General features: G+C 41.1%; 1 protein-coding gene across 1 annotated transcript; it reads right to left on the bottom strand.

Annotated features, from left to right (window-relative positions):
* Nucleotides 1-9,384: 9,384 nt before the first annotated feature.
* On the bottom strand, nt 9,385-15,295 carry LOC110539080 (uncharacterized). Its single transcript, XM_036937949.2, has 6 exons — nt 14,321-15,295; nt 13,495-13,590; nt 12,329-12,562; nt 11,998-12,157; nt 11,704-11,745; nt 9,385-11,597 (listed from the first exon to the last, which is right to left on the bottom strand). Exons 1-6 carry the CDS (start codon nt 15,173-15,175, stop codon nt 9,829-9,831), a joined length of 3,156 nt encoding a protein of 1,051 aa, XP_036793844.2. The 5' UTR covers nt 15,176-15,295; the 3' UTR covers nt 9,385-9,828.
* Nucleotides 15,296-21,942: the final 6,647 nt, after the last annotated feature.

Below are 21,942 nucleotides of genomic sequence, written 5' to 3'. Positions count from 1 at the left end.
TATCTGCCTGTTGTTTCTGTTACAGTAGCTAGGTTTCCATCCAATTAGCCACCGATTTTCATGCGAATATTCCAAAATCTGCATAAACAGAATATGCGCATTTTTCCACAAGTGGTGTTTCCACCAAATGGACCGGTTGCGGTGAAAAGCAGTGCGTGATGACGTAGTGCACATAAAAATGTACTTTTTCGCGTAAATTGTCATTAACCGAATAAAATCGAAAGTTCAATGTGTTTTAAACTCGCACTTTCAATTCTACCAATAATTTTGTCACAACTGTTTAATTAAATAGCAAATGTGCCCACTCCGGCCTTGGCACGTACGCTCTAGACAACAGCTTGCAGATATAGAGAGAGCGGTCTGAAACCACGTAGTGCGCCTTTTCGGATTTTTGAGGAGAGTTAGGCAGGCTCCGCCAGTCTTTCAGTATGGTGCGGGTGAAGCACGCCTCTGTTTCAAACAGCGCGTCTGAGCAGTTCTTCAACTGTCGGGAGAAATTGCAACTTCCTGGTCCTGGAGCAGCTCAAACTGTGCATGTCTCAATGAGATGCCATCTTCATATTAACCGACTTCATTTGGCTTCAAGAGCTATTGAGACTTCAAATAGGAATGAATGGTGTCACGTGATCGTTTGCTTTGACCTTTCATATGCAGTACCAGTCAAAGGTTTGGACACACCTACTCATTCCAGGGTGTTTCTTTATTTTACTATTTCCTACATTGTAGAATAATAGTGAAGACATCAAAACTATGAAATAACACATATGGAATCATGTAACCAAAAAAGTGTTAAACAAATCAAAATATATTTTATTTTTGAAATTCTTCAAAGTAGTCACCGTTTTCCTTGATGACAGCTTTGCACACTTGGTATTCTCTCAACCAGCTTCATGAGGTAGTCAGTCACCTGGAATGCATTTCAATTAACAGGTGTGCCTTCTTAAAAGTAAATTTGTGGAATTTCTTTCCTTAATGTATTTGAGCCAATCCGTTGTGTTGTGACAAGGTCGGGGTGGTATACAGAAGATAGCCCTATTTGGTAAAAGACCAAGCCCATATTATGTTCAGAACAGCTAACATAAGCAAAGAGAAACGATAGTCCATCATTACTTTAAGACATGAAGGTCAGTCAAGTCAGAAAATTTCAAAAACTTTGAAAGTTTCTAAAAGTGCAGTTGCAAAAACCATCAAGCACTATGATGAGGAAACTGTCTCTCATGCTCTGTTGCAGAGGATAAGTTAATTGGAGTTACCAGCTTCAGAAATTGCAGCCCAAATAAATGCTTCACAGAGTTCAAGTAACAGACATATCAATGTCAACTATTCAGAGGAGATTGCGTGAATCAGGCCTTCATGGTCTAATTGCTGCAAAGAAACTACTACTAAAGGACACCAATAAGAAGAAGACGTGCTTGGGCCAAGAAACATGAGCAATGGACATTAGACCGGTGGAAATCTGTCCTTTGGTCTGATGAGCAGTTGGAATGCAGAATATGTGAACGGAGGATCTCAGCATGTGTTGTTCCTACCGTGAAGCATGGAGGAGGTGTGATGGTGTGGGGATGCTTTGCAGGTGACACTGTCAGTGATTTATTTAGAATTCAAAGCACACTTAACCAGCATAGCTACCACAGCATTCTGTACTGTATGCATTCGAAAACTGGAACACTTCAATCCAGAGCATCTCAAACCTGCTCAATGGGTGACATGTCTGGTGAGTATGCAGGCCATGGAAGAACTGGGATATTTTCAACTTCCAGGAATTGTGTACAGATTCTTGCGACATGGGGCAGTGGGATCTCATCACAGTATCTCTGTGCATTCAAATTGCCATCGATAAAATGCAATTCTATTTGTTCGTAGCTAATACCTGCTCATACCATAACCCCACCGCCACCACGTGGCACTCTGTTCACAATGTTGACATCAGCAAACCGCTCGCCCATACAACACCATACACATGGTCTGTGGTTGTGAGGCCAGTTGGACGTACTGTCAAATTCTCTAAAACGACTTATGATCGAGGCTTATGCTAAATAAATTAATATTAAATCCTCTGGCAGCAGTTCTGGTAGACATTCCTGCAGTCAGCATGCCAATTGCACACTCCCTCAAAAATTCTGTTATCTGTGGCATTGTGTTGTGTGACAAAACTGCACATGTTAGTGGCCTTTAATTTTCCCAAGCACAATGTGCACCTGTGTAATGTTCATGCTATGCCATTATATTGTCTGTGATAGCATAGACAGGTTGGACGCGTGTACAACCATGGAGCAAAACAGATGAGGTTGGCGTAGATTGTTGACAACACGTAAGCTATATTTCGTCTCCAATGTTTCTTGAAAACATAAATACATTTGCACAATGACCACTTGTTGTCTCTCAAATACATTGGTTACAGTTGCTGGTTAGCTAGGTAGCGAATTTTAGCCATATTAGCATTGACATGAAATCAGTCAAAACACTTCAAAACAAGACATGGTATCAATAACAAGATGAAACCAGCTGAAATTAGCCACTTACGATTCCCCACATAGCAGTTTGTTGGCATTCTTGCTAACAATTTGGCTATCCAGAATCACAACACATTCATGTTTCTTATAAAAAGAAGAATAATGGTGTCCCACGAACTGAAAATACGGGTTTGGCTCAGTGTACACAAATGAGTGTCATGCCTCCTGTGAATATTATATCAACATTTGGCCTTTTTGTGTCATTAGGAAACATCTTGTGGATTTTATAAATGTATCATATGTTGGGCTAATATAGATAGATGTTGTGAGAGAAAAATTACAAGACTATGTTTAATACTGTTTATTATTAGAATAGACATGATGAGTATTCTCTCATCTGTGTCTGTGGCACTGAGTTGGGCCTCTGGAGCTTGAGCTGACAATTGTCAATGACTTGTTGATAAAAACCTACAGCCGGCATCACATAGACAAGATGTGGTTTGTGTTGCCCGAGATAGAGACAGCCTGAAAAAGTTAGAACAATCCCTCATTGTCTTATCTTCATCCTGGCACCTGGGAAACTAAGCCAGGTTGGAGTTAAAACAACATCCTGTGCAGATAATCAGGAGATAAACCCAAGGTGGCTTATGATGCCCCCCTGATCAGCATGGCAGGGGTGAAACCAGCCCTAACTAAGCATTTTTAGGTCTCCTATATACAGTATCTTTTTTCATTATCAGTTAAGCTCTCGGCAACACACTCGAGTGTGGAGTCGACCGTTTCATTGTTGCAATAATTAATCAATATTAAATAAAGATGATTGTTTGAAGAAATGACAAAGTCATATTTCATGACAATGTCGAAAGAGGTTACAGAAGACGGAAATGCTAAGTGTCCCACTTTTTCTGAATTCACCCTATGTATCCTACACAACATATCAAACAAGCAAGACACAGACAGGCAGTCAATAGTGATTTAATGTTATTTTTCCATAGTCATTGCAACATTGGCTAAACAGGAGCCAGGCTGCTGGCTATATGGCAGCCCAAACTATAAAGATGACATCAATGCAATGTGTAGACTGCGTCTTGCTTGTGCTATGGCAATATCCATTACAACAGACAGAGAAGGTTGTAGCCTTCATATATATTTTTGGAACGTTCGTTCAAATTGCAGCTGTTCAGAAATATGAGGCAGAGAGATAGGCTACATCATCATATTGATCAAATTGGTTGAGGGTTCAGAAGAGAGAGAAATGTGAAACCCATGAAAAATAGCCGCTGCTTTGGCAAAAACTAATGGGGGCAGGGGTGAAAACTTTGTATTCATAGCCTCAGTCATTTTTTATACAGTATGACTTGACTCTAATAAAAGCTGTGGATGGAATTTTGGTGAACTACATTTTAGACACCGTTCTGGACTGGTAAAAGCACAAATACATACTCCAACAATACAGTAATTCTAGTTAATAATGGAAATGTGTCTTTGGCTTACAGGCCTGTGGCTCATACACATAGCAAACACACAGACAGAAAACATAGAAACAGTAGTTTCACCATGCTTTCTGCAAAACTAGAAAAATATGACTATGATTATTGTGTTAAGGCTTGTGACAAGCCTTAGTCTCGCAGATCCAGGGCCAGTCATGGTTGACATAGGACAGGTCATTCCAGCTCTCCAGGGGGTCTAAAGGATTGACCAAGATCTCCACAGAGTCCTCCGCTACCTCTTCGCAGTGGTGGAAAAAGTACCTAATTGTTATACTTGAGTAAAAGTAAAGATACCTAATAGAAAATGATTCCAAAAAAATTCCCAGTAAAGTACTACTTCAGTAAAAGTCTAAAGGTATTTGGTTTTAAATGTACTTAAGTATCAACAGTTCAAGTACTTGCTCAAATATACTTGTGTCAAAAGTAAAAGCATAAATCATTTTTTATTTATTTTATTAAGCAAACCAGACAGCACCATTTATTTTTTTGTTTACAGATAGCAAGGGGCACACTCCAACACAGAGACATAATTTACAAATGAAGCATTTGTGCTTAGTGAGTCCGCCAGATCAGAGGCTGATCAGGGATGTTCTCTTAATACTTTAAGTGCGTGAATTGGACCATTTTCCTGTACTGCTAAACATTCAAAATATAATGAATACTTTTGGATGTCAGGGAAAATGTATGAAGTAAACAGTACATTATTTTCTATAGGAATGAGTAACAGTAAAAGTTGTCAAAAATATAAATAATAAAGTAAATTACAGATACCCCCAAAAAATATGTAATTAGTACTTTAAAGTATTTTTACATAAGTACTTTACACCAGTGCCTCTTCACAATTATCAGGAGCCCTCTCCCTCCAGTGGCTACAAACACAACAATGTCTGATGTTATATAGGCTAATCCCAAATGATCCCTAGATCCTAAAGGATTGGATAGGCAATATGGTAGTAGCTCCTCCTTGTCCTTTGATAGACTAGGTGGACAGAAACAAATATCTTACTCTGTGGTCAGTGGGGTTCCATCCACCTAGGTCCATTTGGTCCTCAGCAGCCAAAATAAATAACTAATGCAGCACAACACACATATAATGAAACAATGGTAAGCATGTATGACTACACATACATAACTAAGTCTTACATTTAAAAAAAAGAAGTCTTGGTCAATATTTATTAAAGATTACAGAGTAGAAGTGCTGATCTAGGACGAGGTCCACCCTGACTATAATAATCAGATTCAATGTGATCTAAAAGCCCAAACTGATACTAGATCAGCACTCCTTTTCTAAAAAGATTGAAACGGTGTAATGTGAAAGTCTACACACTGTCACGACTTCCGCCGAAGTCGGCCCCTCTCCTTGTTCGGGCGGCGTTCGACGTCACCGGCTTTCTAGCCATCGCCGCTCCATTTTTATATTATCCATTTGTTTGCATTCCCCAATCACACTACATGTATTTATCCCTCTGTTCCCCCTCATGTCTTTGTGTGTAAGTAGTGTGTTACGTGTTGTACGCACTAGGCTAAGCGTTTGCTATTTTCCGTGTGTTTTCATGAAGCTTATTTGTATTGTCATACATTCATGTTGTGTGACCATTATGCGCGCTATACACTTTGCCTTGTTGGCTGGAGGAGGTTTTTGACGCAGCTGCGTCCGTCTGTATATCTCTCCTTCCGTAATAAAGTGTGTGCCTGTTCACAATTCTCTGCTCTCCTGCACCTGACTTCACCTGAAGTACGTACACGCCTGACACACACCCCTTGTATAATTCACATTTTGCTGCCTTAAAATCTTAAAAGGGATTCAATTTGATTTTCCCACTACTGATCTCCAAAACCTGCTCCACATTTTCAAAGTGAACGAAAAAGTTCAAATTAAAGATGTCTTGATTGCGTTTGTGTAACGGCTCTCCTCTTCGTCTGCTTTTGAGGAATATGAATCATGGGAACAACACGCAGCGTGGTAAGTGTTCATAATAAATGTAATTAAATAAACTGATTGACCCCCCCAAAAAAAAACAACAACAAAGCGCGTGAACGACACGAAACAGTCCTGTACGCAAACTACCCACAAACACAGGTGGGAACAGGCTACCTAAGTATGGTTCTCAATCAGAGACAACGATAAACAGCTGCCTCTGATTGGGAACCATGCCAGGCCAAACACATATAAATATGACACGCAGAACAAAACATAGAATGAAAAACATAGAATGCCCACCCCAACAAACGCCCTGAGCAAACCAAAATAGAGACATAAAAAAGGAACTAAGGTCAGGATGTGATCGCATGTCTTCACACCCCTGAGTCAATACTCTGCACAACTCTTAGTTCAACATACACTGAGTTTACAAAACATTAGGAATACCTACACCATTCATATAAATTCATTTTTTTTATCAGGTTTATTATTTTGCAGCCATTCTTATATTGACAATTTGTTAATAAAACTTGATGTCATTTTTTTGTGTGTTCTACTTGTAGCCCTGGTTGTCCTGAAAAGAAAATGGTAAAACACTTAATTGTGAGGCTAAATGTAATGGCTGGACATGCTGCTAAATGTAATGGCTGGACATGCTGCTAAATGTAATGGCTGGAAAGTCAGATAAATGAAAAGTCATTTTTTTCTGGGGTCTCGGAACTGATGGGGTTAACGGTATTACCTGCTGACAATTTGGCCTTCATCCCAAATCTGTGACCTCATCATGCCCATTAAAATAAAAAGAAATGTATGATCACTTACGATTTTAGCAGAACTGAAAGTGAAAATGGATAGAGCATTGTACTTACAAGAATTGATGCTGTTTTGAAGGAAAAGGGTGGTCAAACCAAATATGGATTTGATTTAGATTTTTCTTCTGTTCACTCACTTTGCATTTAGTTAATTGATCAATGTAATCTATTATTAACATGTCTATTTTTGAAAGCATTCTTTCTTCAACAGCATTTATTTTTTACACCTGCCTAAAACTTTTGCACAGTACTGTATATATCATTTTAAGGCAGCAAAATTTGACAGCTGTGCAAGGGGTGTGTAGACTTTCACCAGGCACTGTAAATATGGCCCCCGCTCTCATTTAATTCCCATCTATGACCAAGTCTTTGACATGTTCCTCTCTGCTGTTGATGATCACCAGGGCAGCTCCTTTCTCTAGGCAGCGCAGTCTGCTGGCTCACCAGGACCTCTGCTCAATGGAAATAAAGTAAGAGCTGGAATCCATAGTCCACCATTCCTGGGTACAGGTCGGCCCTGTCAGAGTGCACATTAGAACAGCCGTCATTCATAGAGCAATTTACACACAACAAATACTAACCTGAACTGAGAGTGTTTTGACCTGTAACAGAGTGAATGAGAAAGACTCCTACGATAATAGTTTTAGTCAGGTTGCGACATGTCGACATTGTTAAATCCTATACTTACAACTTGTGCTAAGTTAGGATATTATACTGAATTGAATCAGACCAGACTCAGAGGTAAACTTCCACGTCTTTTCACCACCACTGTACGTGTAACAAGCCCCGCATTCTTTTACTGACGTGGTGATGTCATATCAGTACGCCACATCAATACACAGCAGTCATACCGTTGGTAAGGTTGTTGTAAGAGGTCTGTGGTGTACGGCTTTCTCTGTAACTGTAGACTTGAAGAACAGGTACGTTTTGGTTAGGGTAAAAAGGGGGTGAAAACTGTACCCAGCCACAAGCTCAGTGGAAAACTTTGCTTTGTCTATCTGTAGTGTTTAGACCACATCTGCTCGTGGTAAAAAAAATGTCAGCGGTAAGTGTTGGGGAAGCTACTCTGTAAATACAGTTTACCAAGCTACCAATTACCTCACACTGGAAGAAGTTGAGCTACAGTAAAGCTACCCATAACAGAAATATAGTTTGTTTACCAATATCTAAAGCTACTTTCAAACCTGGCACAGGAAAAATGATCTATATGAAATGTCATTCAATGCAAAGTCATGGAACATGACTGCAAAAACAGATCAATCTGGAGTCAGATATTACTGTGACAGAATGAGTGTCATTTAAAAAAGTGGGTAAAAAATGTTATTAACCATGAAATCAAAGATTTGAATTGAGTTAAACTAGCATCAAGCTACTGCAAAATGTAGTTAAATTACTAGTTGAATTACTTGAAGCAGAACTACTCCCCAACACTGTCAGTGGTGGCATAATGTTTTTTAAAGGGCAAGACCTTATAATGTCCAAATAATAAGCCATTATTACACCTTTATAAAATGTGAGTGAACAATTAGGGATTATTCCAGCATTTAAACAGACATTTATAATGGATCATTAATAAAGGTTTTTGTGATATTTCCTGAAAATGTTTTCAGAAAATGTTTTACTTTGTCTCTGCTGAGGTTATGAGTAGTAAACACAGTAGACACGTAAGGAAGCATTGAGAGTCACTTGTATAACACACAGCATTCCGAAGCAGACAGCGTGCACCCTGTAGAATCTCCTCTCTGCACTGGCAGTTCCTGAAATCAACACCTTTTACAGGTTTCCAGGTCAGATTGTTGGGTAGGAACAAGTACACACGTACAGTGCATTCAGAAAGTATTCAGACCCCTTGACTTTTTCCACATTTTGTTATGTTACAGCATTATTCTGGAAATTATTAAATTGTTTTCCCCCCCTCATCAATCTACACACAATACCCTATAATGACAAGGCAAAAACTGTTTTATACATTTTTGCAGATGTATTAGAAATAAAAAACAGAAATATCACATTAGGTATTCAGACCCTTTACTCAGTACTTTGTTTAAGCACCTTTGGCAGCGATTACAGCCTCAAGTCTCTTTGGATATGACGCTACAAGCTTGGCACACCTGTATTTGGGGCGTTTCTCCCATTCTTATCTGCAGATCCTCTCAAGCTCTGTCAGGTTGGATGGGGAGTGTCGGGTTCAAATCCAGGCTCTGGCTGGGCCACTCAAGGACATTCAGAGACTTGTCCCGAAGCCACCCCTGCGTTGTCTTGGCTGTTTGCTTAGGGTTGTTGTCCTGTTGGAAGGTGAACCTTCGCCCCAGTTTGAGGTCCTCAGTGCTCTGGAGCAGGTTTCCATCAAGGATCTCTGCACTTTGCTCTATTCATCTTTCCTTCAATCCTGACTAGTCTCCCAGTCCCTGCAACTGAAAAACATCCCTACAGCATGATACTGCCACCGCCAGGTTTCCTCCAGACGTGACGCTTGGCATTCAGGCCAAAGAGTTCAATCTTGGTTTCATCAGACCAGCAAATCTTGTTTCTCAAGTTTGATTTGATTGGTATGCCGTCAGTATGAAAACAGCAACACACACACACACACACCAAACAAATACATAAAAATGGCTGTGAGATCCATGTGTTAAGTGCTATGTACATTTTGTACTTAATGGTAAATACAGAAACAATATGTAAGAAACTACAATTGCACCAACATGATATCAAGTTTTCACATTTGTATTTATTTTATTGAACCAGATTGTCCCATTGAAGTCAGAATACATATTTTTCAAAACAGACCACGAGAATTTAGGGACTGCATAAGAGTGAGACTGTTGTTTGAATGCCATCTTCGGGCAGAAAATTGGTAAATTATCAGTTTTTAAATCAGTGGAAGAAATCCATTTAATTCAGTACAGATAACATCAAATCCATCACAGTATTGGTACTGCATAACAAATCAAAGTGCATGGGCAAACTCATTGTATTATTATTTACAATATATAGTGTAATCCCATGATGTGTAACCCTGATAACAGCATTTCTTCATTGATAGAAAACTAAACCAAGCATTTTCCTAAAATAGAAATCTAGACGACACCAGGCTGGTCTGCAGGCTTGCCAAAGGAGGATCCTGTTTTAGATTCCGGCTTGCCAAATGAAAATCATGTGTTAGATTCAGGCTTGCCAAAGAGGGATAAACCTGTGCTAGATTCAGGCTTGCCAAATGAGAATCCTGTGTTAGATTCAGGCTTGCCAAAGAGGGATAAACCTGTGCTAGATTCAGGCTTGCCAAATAAGAATCCTGTGTTAGATTCAGGCTTGCCAAAGAGGGATAAACCTGTGCTAGATTCAGGCTTGCCAAAGAGGGATAAACCTGTGCTAGATTCAGGCTTGCCAAATGAGAATCCTGTGTTAGATTCAGGCTTGCCAAAGAGGGATAAACCTGTGCTAGATTCAGGCTTGCCAAAGAGGGATAAACCTGTGCTAAATTCAGGCTTGCCAAAGAGGGGTGAACCTGTGTTAGATTCCGTCTTGCCAAATGAGAATCCTGTGTTAGATTCAGGCTTGCTAAAGAGGGATAAACCTGTGTTAGATTCAGGCTTGCCAAAGAGGGATGAACCTGTGCTAGATTCAGGCTTGCCAAATGAGAATCCTGTGTTAGATTCAGGCTTGCTAAAGAGGGATAAACCTGTGTTAGATTCAGGCTTGCCAAGGAGGGATGAACCTGTGCTAGATTCAGGCTTGCCAAATGAGAATCCTGTGTTAGATTCAGGCTTGCCAAAGAGGAATAAACCTGTGCTAGATTCAGGCTTGCCAAATGAGAATCCTGTGTTAGATTCAGGCTTGCCAAAGAGGGATAAACCTGTGCTAGATTCAGGCTTGCCAAATGAGAATCCTGTGTTAGATTCAGGCTTGCCAAAGAGGGATAAACCTGTGCTAGATTCAGGCTTGCCAAAGAGGGATAAACCTGTGCTAGATTCAGGCTTGCCAAAGAGGGATGAACCTGTGTTAGATTCCGGCTTGCCAAAGAGGGATAAACCTGTGCTAGATTCAGGCTTGCCAAAGAAGGGGGAACCTGTGTTAGATTTCGGCTTGCCAAATGAGACTCCTGTGTTAGATTCAGGCTTGCCAAAGAGGGGTGAACCTGTGCTAGATTCAGGCTTGCCAAAGAGGGATAAACCTGTGCTAGATTCAGGCTTGCCAAAGAGGGATAAACCTGTGCTAGATTCCGGCTTGCCAAATGAGAATCCTGTGTTAGATTCAGGCTTGCCAAAGAGGGATGAACCTGTGCTAGATTCAGGCTTGCCAAAGAGGGGTGAACCTGTGTTAGATTCAGGCTTGCCAAAGAGGGATGAGCCTGCGTTACATTTAGGCTTGCCAAAGGAGAAACCTGTGCTAGGCTTTTCCCTCATATTGTTGTCAGATACAATTTTGATGAAAGGACAGCTGTCAGTGTTTAATGCTGCCTTACAAAAATCATCTACGTCAACTGCAGGCTTACCAAAAACACCAACAGGACAATTGAAAATGCTTCTACTTGTTGTAGGAGCAGGTGTGGTGTTGAGGACTGCTAAACCAGCTCCAGATGCAGGTTTGGTGAACTCTTCAGTGTTGGATGAGGATTTAATAAGCAGGGGATTGATGTTCATATTAGATGCCGATTTGGTCAAGAGAAGGTTGTCAGTGGTGAACAAGGGTTTGGTGAGGATGGCCTCTACTCTAGCAGCAGGCTTAGTGTCATTTGATGGCCCCTTTTCAGTGAATAGGATCGCTGTGTCAGTTGAAGGTTTGCTCATGGAAGAGCACTTCAAGATAGAGGACTTTGCACAGAGGGAAAGGGGAGTGTCGCAGGTTACTGCAGGTTCCCCCATTACCAGGGTGGGCTTGAAGGCTGGGGGGCTCCCATTGGCTTGACCAATTGTCTTGGGAGCTGAAAGTGAAATAATTGCACAAACATTTTAGCTCACATAGGCTACAGTATTTTGTGGGTTTTTTTCTGGAAAATTATTGCATGCTGAGATTATAAACACACTTACATTGGCTGGGCTTTGGTGACTGAAGCATATGGATGGCTTTTACTGTGAAAATGGACACAGATACACACATTATTACTTTTTCTTACTAGCTTTTAAAACCGAGACTCCCAATTCAAGGGTTTTCAGAAGATATACAGTACCTCATTCACATCTCATATGCAGTCTTAACCCACTGGGAACACACTGGTTGAATCAACGTTGTTTCCACATCATTTTAATGAAATTGCATTGAACCACCGTGGAATATACATTGAATTTACGTCTGTGCCCAGTGGGGAACCTCTGAAATTCTACTTGTGTTCAATATCCTCTTCATTCCTCTATCACAGAAGCATTCCAACTGCTCCTTGAAATTAGCATAAGCTCTCTTTACTGTCCCAAAATCACACAGCGGGTCAATGTTGATGCTCGGCAGGTCTTCAGATACAGGAGAGCTCCTGGGGTCTTGGTAATGCTGGAAAGATTGAAGAAAGAAAATGGCTTCACATATAGCTGAACTCCAGGGCAGCAAATTATGTCTGTTCATTTAAAGATATCATTCTGCAAAACCGATTATCCTCAAGATAATCCAGTTTCTACTTCTACTACTCTATGTAAGGAGTATTAAACAAAGAAGTGCTTATACCTGAAGGAAGTATGCGTCATCTTGGGTCAGTGTTAGTTTCTTCAGCTCAGAGTCTCTCTTCTTCAGCGCAATAATCTCCTGCTCCAGACGCTGCAGTTGGGCCTCCGCCCAGTTCACCTCCACCTTTTCCTGAGCCCTGATCAGCTCCTTCACTTGGTTGCCCCTCCGCTCCAGATATACTTTCAGCTCTGAGAGTGTCCTGGTGCTGTCCAGAACAGCTTCCCTTGCAGAGCGCTGATCGAAAGGAATATAGTGATTTAGACCCTGCCTCAATGTTCTGGTACTTAATTACCCCCGACAAAGATCAACAGGGAGTCAGTCGATAAGAGTGACCACATAAATACCAATATAAACAAACAGCAATTCAATGTCTGTGCCCTTGCAAAGAAACAGTCACTAGAACAGATAGTAAAAATACATTTTATAAAAGCAAAACCATTTTAATGTTAATCATCATATGTTTTACAAATATGTCCTGCAGAATGTGTTGCCCTTTGGTCTGACATGCATTTGGCAACATGCGAGCGCAAGGCCAAGCTTCAGTGCCTGATCAAGACAGTGGGGAAGGATCATTGGTAGTATGGACCAAGAATCAGCTGCTTCCAGCCTGTACACAAAACTCATCCTCCAAAAACGTAACATTTTACAGGACAGTACACATCCCCTTCACCCGAAATTCAGTCATAGCCTGGCTAGGGGAAGACGACTTCTTTAAAAAAGAAGCTCAGGAAAAACAGATATAAAGGACTCTTTAATTCCAACAGCCATTAGGCAGTACAATGGATAGTCTAATTGGACTGTTGACTAGTTGATAGGTGTGTACAGTAAATATGTATTGCACTTGCACTGTAAATCTGCAGCCTATTGTACTTTCATATAAAATGTATTGTGTATTATTTTGTGTTACATATTTTGTCTTTTTAAGCAAATTACCAAATTAATATTTCCTTGGTGGGATCATAAAGGCCATCTAATCAAATCAATCTAATCTAATTAAAATATGCACTAGTACTTTAGAACGCTAATAAGATGGAGATAACAGATTCAATGCAGTACAACATGTGTACAGATAAAGTCGTGGCAGATTAAGTTCACGTCAAACACCACCACCACTCTTACCTTGATCATATACAGTAGCCCATCTCTTGCAAAACATCCTAGCTCACCTTAAACAACACCAAAGCTCCCCTCAGGTGCTCGACCTCCTCTTCCTTTTCCTTGACTTTCTGTCTACATGATCCTCCTGTGGCCTCTGTCTCTTTCTGTGAGCAGAGAGAAGCCCCAGACAACTCAACATGAGCTTTCCACTTTCTTAACAAACAAATGCACTAATAGCACCAAAGGAAACATGATAAGTGGAGCTGAACAGATAGTGACACAGGTGAGACTATAGATGATAACCAGCATAGATCAGGATGTGATTTACAAGATTAGGCTAATTGGCAGAACTAAATCACTGTGCCAGAGCGCTTCAGATTACCTTTCACATAAAGTTAAATTATGTTCCACCAATGAGTTTTAGCCAGGCCTGCGTAGCAACCTAGTGGTGTCCAACGCCCTGGTCTGCTCTATAAAACCTATGTAAATTACAATCGCCAGAACGGCCAAACAAAACAACATTTTACGGCCGTTTGGGCCTCTAACATTAGATCAAGTTCGATCTCCACGATTCATTCTTTTAAAGTTCACTACAAATAGTAGTGATCCATTCAGACTACTACATGTGTCATCACACAGGACCACGCAGCGTTAGGTTGACTCTCTCAGGCAGGATGAAAACGACTACATCGACCATGGTCCTTTACTAGTTACGGACACTTTCACCGTAAACCATGTTAATGTGCCATTCAGACCCATTCAGCAATATAGCGCACTTCAAATTCTAATACTCCTGGCTTCATCCGCCATTGGGAGTTTTCCATAGGAAAATCGGGGATGACGTCAGCGCAACCACGATCTACTGGCTTTAATGTCTATGGTTTTAGCACCTACCTGCTTCTCCATTCTTTCAGCTGATGCAGCGACGGTGACATGGCCTTTGTGATCGTACAGTGCACAACTCACACACACACACAGTTTGTCGGTTCTGCAGTAAACCTCCAGCAGTTTGTGATGAGTTGAGCAAACCCGTTCCTGTAATCGTCGGGTGGCATCCAGCAGCTTGTGCCTTCCAAAGGAAGGGTTTTCATAGTGGGGCTTTAGGTGAGTCTCACAGTAAGAGGCCAGGCACACCAGGCAGGACTTGACAGCTTGGTTCGCTCCTCTAGTGCAGAAGTCACATGCAACCACATCTTCCGTAAGAGGAGCAGCTTGGAGTTCTGTCTTCTTCAGTTTCGCCACCATTTCAGCCAGAATAGTATTTTGGTTCAGAGTGGGCCAAGGTTGTGTAAGACTTTCTTTGCACTGGGGGCAGATCTGACCTCCCATCTGGTCCTCCTGCTCCCATAAGCCCTGGATACAGCCCATACAGTGACTGTGTCCACAAGGCATAGTCACCGGATCTTTCAGCAGGTCTAGACAGATGGGACATTCCTGTTCCAATGAGACAGAGGCTGCCATTTTACTCGCCATTGTGTCTGATCTACAGCTAACCAAGTTGTGTGTGGTAACTTCACTGACTGAAGAGAACGGGAACATATAGTGTAAGAAGAAGAAAAAAAGAGTTTCATTTCTCTTGAAATCCTGACTCACTGTGGGTGTGGTCACATTGTTCATTAGTTTTGTCTCTAAGACGCTCGAGGTTGCCAGGCTGCTCACCATAACGCGCACCTGCCACCAACGTTGCGCGCGCCAGTGCTTCATCGGACTCACCTGGACTCCACACGTCATTGATTGCCTGCCATACATCTGTCACTTCCTCAGTTTCATTCCCGTGTCTGCATCGATGTTGTTTTGTTTCTCTTGTCCAGACGCTTTTCTGGCTTTTGTTTCTATTTATTATAAAATCCTCACCCTGTACTTGCTTCCGGTCTCCCAGCATCTGTCATTACGGAACCGTTTCAAGTTTATGTAAAATCCTCTACCTTCTGTAGGGTTATCAAGTTTCCACACATCTACTGATATGTGGCTATTATTCTCTTTCTATCGTATATTGTTACTCAACATACCGAATATGGTAATGGGCATTTTCTTTGTTTAGTTTGAGGCTTTTTTAATTTTGAGGAGTTTGAGGCTTTTTTTTATATGCAGCTTCTTCTTACTGTCACAAAATTTGATGAGATGTGTGATGAGATTATTTTAGGGAATACATAGATACATAGTTAAGTTTGTATTTACTCTGAAAATGAATTACATATACACAGTGCACAAAACATTAGGAACACCTTCCTAATATTGAGTTGCAGCCCCTTTTGCCCTCAGAACATTCCCAATTCGTCGGGGCATGAACTCTACAAGGTGTCGAATGCGTTCTTTATACACACGGGAAACTGTTGACCATGAAAAACCCAGCAGGGTTGCAGTTCTTGACACTCAAACCGATGCGCCTGGCACCTACTACCATACCCCATTCAAAGCCACTTAAATATTTTGTCTTGCCCATTCACCCTCTGAATGGCACACATACACAATCAATGTCTCAAAGCCTAAAAATGCTTATTCAACCTGTCTCCTCCCCTTCATCTACACTGATTGAAGTGGATTTAACAAGTGACATCAATAAGGGACCATAGCTTTCACCTGGTCAGTCTGTCATGAAAAGAGCAGGTGTTCCTAATGTTTTTTACACTCAGTGCAATGCGATATCTATTATCACTTTCAGTTCCGCTCATACATGTATTCTTATTTTAATGTACACGATGAGGTCACAGATTTGGGATAAAGACCAAATTGGCAGCAGAGAATGTCATTAACCGTATCAGTCCCGAGACCCCAGCAAAATTCGGATTTTCATTTATCTGACTTTCATTTATCTGCATGTCCAGCTCTAATTTTTAAGACAACCAGGGCTACAAGTAGAACACAAAACAATTTGGCATCAACATTTGCATTCATGAGTTTTATTGACAAACTGTCAATAAAAATATAGTCTGCCAAAGAAAAAAATATATAAAAATGACTTTATATGAATGCTGTAATTACAGAAATGGTTTGCTCAATGGGAAATTAATATCCAACTAGTCAGTGACAACTGTGTAGTTTGTAGATTGTGACAGCAGCTATGTGAGCTTATTACAGTATTATAGATACTATGTCCTAGGATTCCTTATGATCTTCTAACGACTCTTGAATAGCGTTTGAGCGTCATAGAGCAAAACATATTACATGTGCATGTTTGTGTCACGAATCCCGTTTCCTGAGTCTGTTTTTGCCTGTGTTCTGTCCTGGAGTGTTTTTTTCCGGCGTCCTGGAATGCACCCTGTCTGGTTGCCGGGCAATGTAGCCAGTTGGGAGTTCTGATTACCCGCACCTGTATCCCATCAGCTATCTGCACACCTGGTCCTGATCATCATTTCTCCTCTTCATAAGCCCGGACCTGACATCCATTCCCTGCCGGATCGTTAGCCATGAACAGTATGTTGTGCCATAGTATCAGCCTCAAGTTGGATAGAATTTGTTTTGTTGTTTTTTACGTATTGCTTGCCTTAAACTTACCTCCGTTTGTTCTGTCTTCAGTTACTCACCCGGATCATTTACCCCATTCCCGCCAGGTCGTCGGAGGATTCCGCTTCCCCATTGGAAATACCTATTTACTCCCATCAACTCACCACCGCTGCCCGCTACGCCACCTGGATATATCTACCCATTCACATTCACTTGTAAATAAATACTCACCTTCTTCCTACTCTCCTTGTCCTGGTCTGCTTCTGGGTTCAATTTTGAAAAACGTGACAGTTTGTGGGAGCTCAGCTTTTCATAGATTGTTTATCGTTTGTAACTCAAACAATTTGAATCAACTTTTGTTTTTAAAGTGACATTTCAACCACAGGATTATGTCATCATGTTAGCCAAATTTTTACATAGACAAACCTTGTATCAAATATGTTGACTTTGTACCTTTAAAACAACGTCAGATCTTCAAAATTATATCCACTATCAGAAAAACAAAACAATGGGGAGCACTGTGATCTATCTAAAGATACACTTTGGTCTCCCATCCAGGATTTTAACCAAACCCAGCCCTGCTTAGTTCTGGTATTTTCCAGTAACTATTTTCAATGTGCTATCGTGAATGATTGTTGAGAGTTGTTTACTTAAAAACGAAATACAGTGCCTTGCGAAAGTATTCAGCCCCCTTGAACTTTGCGACCTATTGCCACATTTCAGGCTTCAAACATAAAGATAGAAAACTGTATTTTTTTGTGAAGAATCAACAAGTGGGACACAATCATGAAGTGGAACGACATTTATTGGATATTTCAAACTTTTTTAACAAATCAAAAACTGAAAAATTGGGCGTGCAAAATTATTCAGCCCCCTTAAGTTAATACTTTGTAGCGCCACCTTTTGCTGCGATTACAGCTGTAAGTCGCTTGGGGTATGTCTCTATCAGTTTTGCACATCGAGAGACTGACATTTTTTTCCCATTCCTCCTTGCAAAACAGCTCGAGCTCAGTGAGGTTGGATGGAGAGCATTTGTGAACAGCAGTTGTCAGTTCTTTCCACAGATTCTCGATTGGATTCAGGTCTGGACTTTGACTTGGCCATTCTAACACCTGGATATGTTTATTTTTGAACCATTCCATTGTAGATTTTGCTTTATGTTTTGGATCATTGTCTTGCTGGAAGACAAATCTCCGTCCCAATCTCAGGTCTTTTGCAGACTCCATCAGGTTTTCTTCCAGAATGGTCCTGTATTTGGCTCCATCCATCTTCCCATCAATTTTAACCATCTTCCCTGTCCCTGCTGAAGAAAAGCAGGCCCAAACCATGATGCTGCCACCACCATGTTTGACAGTGGGGATGGTGTGTTCAGCTGTGTTGCTTTTACGCCAAACATAACGTTTTGCATTGTTGCCAAAAAGTTCAATTTTGGTTTCATCTGACCAGAGCACCTTCTTCCACATGTTTGGTGTGTCTCCCAGGTGGCTTGTGGCAAACTTTAAATGACACTTTTTATGGATATCTTTAAGAAATGGCTTTCTTGCCACTCTTCCATAAAGGCCAGATTTGTGCAATATACGACTGATTGTTGTCCTATGGACAGAGTCTCCCACCTCAGCTGTAGATCTCTGCAGTTCATCCAGAGTGATCATGGGCCTCTTGGCTGCATCTCTGATCAGTCTTCTCCTTGTATGAGCTGACAGTTTAGAGGGACGGCCAGGTCTTGGTAGATTTGCAGTAGTCTGATACTCCTTCCATTTCAATATTATCGCTTGCACAGTGCTCCTTGGGATGTTTAAAGTTTGGGAAATCTTTTTGTATCCAAATCAGGCTTTAAACTTCTTCACAACAGTATCTCGGACATGCCTGGTGTGTTCCTTGTTCTTCATGATGCTCTCTGCGCTTTTAACAGACCTCTGAGACTATCACAGTGCAGGTGCATTTATACGGAGACTTGATTACACACAGGTGGATTGTATTTATCATCATTAGTCATTTAGGTCAACATTGGATCATTCAGAGATCCTCACTGAACTTCTGGAGTTTGCTGCACTGAAAGTAAAGGGGCTGAATAATTTTGCACGCCCAATTTTTCAGTTTTTGATTAGTTAAAAAAGTTTGAAATATCCAATAAATGTCGTTCCACTTCATGATTGTGTCCCACTTGTTGTTGATTCTTCACAAAAAAATAGTTTTATATCTTTATGTTTGAAGCCTGAAATGTGGCAAAAGGTCGCAAAGTTCAAGGGGGCCGAATACTTTCGCAAGGCACTGTTTTACCGGTCTCGTCCCATGTATTATTTAGAGGTTTTACACCTCACTCTTTTGTTTGGATTACATCCCTGTGTTATATATTTACGTGTCTGTTTTGGGCTTCGTCCCTGTCGTTTTCATGACGTACTTTATTTTGGGGAGAAATAAAAGCCCCTATTACGTAATTCCTGTGCCTGTCTCTTATCGTAATGCAGCTTGACATTGCTTCAAGTTGTGTGTTTTATGTATTGTGTTGTCATCAACTCCAATTCGAATGTTAGTCCGTTATAGCCAAGCTGGTTGAATCAACATTGTTTCAGCATAATTTGTCAACGTATTGTGACGTGGGGTCTACATGTAAAACACATTTGGATTTGCAAAAAGTCATCAACCAGCATCAGGGGCAGACTGGGACAAAAATTCAGCCCTGACATTTTAGCCACACCAGCCCACATCACTGCACCCACACACTTGAGCTCCTCTGTCACTCTGTCTGTCTGATTCTCCTTGTTGTCCTCTGACTTTTCTGGGGCATTTGCCTCTCTTTCCTCAACTTGATGATGGGCTTGAGCATCAACATTATCTGGTTCAATGTCTGTTGGGACTAGCATCATCCTGGTTGTGAATTAATAAATAATCATTTTAGTCAATTATAGGGGACACACATTATAAACTAATGTGCAGTTTTCAGGCTCTCCTTAACAGTGCCATACACATACAGTGCATTCTGAAAGTATTCAGACCCGTTCCCTTTTTCCACATTTTGCTACGTTACAGCCTTGTTCTAAAATGGAATAAACTGTTTTTTTCCATCATTGACAAAGCACGAACCGTTTTTTTTAATAGAAATCTTTGCAGATTTCTTAAACAGAAATACCGTATTTAAATAAGTATTCAGACACTTAGCTGTGAGACACGAAATTGAGCTCAGGTGCATCCTGTTTCCATTGGTTATCCTTGAGATGTTTCTACAACTTGATGGGAGTCAAAATTCTATTGACTGGACATGATTTGGAAAGGCACACACATGTCTATATAAGGTCCCACAGTTGATAGTGCATGTCAGAGCAAAAACCAAGCAATGAGGTCAAGGGAATTGTCCATAGAGCTCCGAGACAGGATTTTATCGAGACACAGATCTGGGGAAAGGTACCAAAAAATGTCTGCAGCATTGGAGGTCCCCAAGAACACAGTGGCCTCCATAATTCTTAAATGGAAGAAGTTTGGAACCACCAAGACTCTTCCTGGAGCTGGTTGCCTGGCCAAACTGAGCAATCAGGGGAGAAGGGCCTTGGTCAGGGAGGTGTGAGTTAGTCTGTGTAGATGGGAGAACCTTCCAGAAGGGTAACAATCTCTGCAACACTCCAATCAGGCCTTTATGGTAGAGTGGCCAGACAGAAACCACTCCTCAGTAAAAGGCATATGACAGCCTGATTGGAGTTAGCCAAAAAGCACCTAAAGGACTCTCAGACCATGAGAAGCAAGATAATCTTGTCTGATGAAACCAAGATTGAACTCTTTGGCCTTAATGTCAAGCGTTACTTCTGGAGGAAACCTGGCAACATCCCTACGGTGAAGCATGGTAGTGGCAGCATCATGCTGTAGGGATGTTTTTCAGTGGCAGGGACTGGGAGACTAGTCAGGATCGAGGGAAAGATGAACGGTGCAAAGTACAGAGAGATTCTTGATGAAAACCTGCTCCAGAGCGCTCAGGACTTCAGACTGGGGCGAAGGTTCATCTTCCAACAGGACAACGACCATAAGCATACCATACGGTCAAGCTGCTTCCACAACAGCTCAATAGGGATGAGATCCGGTGACTGTGCTGGCCACTCCATTATAGACAGAAGCCGGTGTTTGGAGGGGTGTTGTGCCAATATATACTCTATCACCGGCTTTGAGGGCATCATCATTTTTACACAACGGTTAACATTTTCAAATAATGATTGACGTATTTTAATGAAAAACGTTATTTTCATATATTCATTCACTTAAATCTTTTTGAATGGCACACACACAATCCGTGTCTCATTTGTCTCAAGGCTTAAAAACCTTCTTTAACCTGTCCCCTTCATCTACACTGAATGAAGTGGACATCAATAAGGCATCATAGCTTTCACCTGGTCAGTCTCCGTCATGGAAAGAACTGTTCCTTATGTTTTGTACACTCAGTGTATATCTACTATATACTGTATCTACTGCTGATTAGGAGTTTGACTGCCTTTATCTGTTCAGCTTACAATGAGGAACCCTGTTGTGTCTGCCTGAGGGGAGAAGCTGAAACTCTAGGTGGAGTACATGGGAGGGTTAGTCTCATGATTGTTTGTTAATAAACACAGTCTGCAATGCAGAGCTACCTCACACCTACTGTATCACCTTTATGGCTGTCTGGACCAGGTGATTGATTTGTTATTTTAAAGTAACTGACAAGTTGCCAAACCAGGCTGAAATACCCTTAGAATTGAATACTCCATATTTGATAGCCTGGTAGAATAGGAGCATGCCCTTCTGTTTGACTCCAAAAACCCTGAACCTACGCAGAAAATAAAGGCATTGTTGGACACTAGAGCATTTGTAAGAGTGGACCTGAGTATTGTCCACGTTATGGACCACCACAGGTGAGTGGTCACCAATAGATTTGGGGTCAAAAAACATTTGCTGGACATTTAGGATGACGTGGTGGTCATCACATCACTACACAAACCTTTGCATCTCTGACATATACACAGTAGTGTCAGTGTCTATACATTAGACTGAGAATGGAAATATCAGAAAACTGGACAACATAGTCTACTTGTACATTAATTTGTATACTGTGT

This window comes from Oncorhynchus mykiss, chromosome 12 (genome assembly GCF_057628025.1).
Source record: "Oncorhynchus mykiss isolate SJ-2025 chromosome 12, ASM5762802v1, whole genome shotgun sequence".
NCBI classification, from domain to species: domain Eukaryota; kingdom Metazoa; phylum Chordata; class Actinopteri; order Salmoniformes; family Salmonidae; genus Oncorhynchus; species Oncorhynchus mykiss.
Note: the sequence above shows the minus strand (reverse complement) of the source record. Positions and strands in the feature narration are given on the sequence as shown.

What these genes read in the sequence shown, in the direction of transcription:
- LOC110539080 (XM_036937949.2), bottom strand. Translation starts at nt 15,175, where the DNA reads ATGTATGGCAGGCAATCAATGACGTGTGGAGTCCAGGTGAGTCCGATG. An exon ending in CTGAAAGAATGGAGAAGCAG is followed by an intron (nt 13,591 to 14,320) that starts GTAGGTGCTAAA and finishes CTCTGCTCACAG; the next exon opens with AAAGAGACAGAGGCCACAGG. An exon ending in GAGCTTTGGTGTTGTTTAAG is followed by an intron (nt 12,563 to 13,494) that starts GTGAGCTAGGAT and finishes CCTTTCGATCAG; the next exon opens with CGCTCTGCAAGGGAAGCTGT.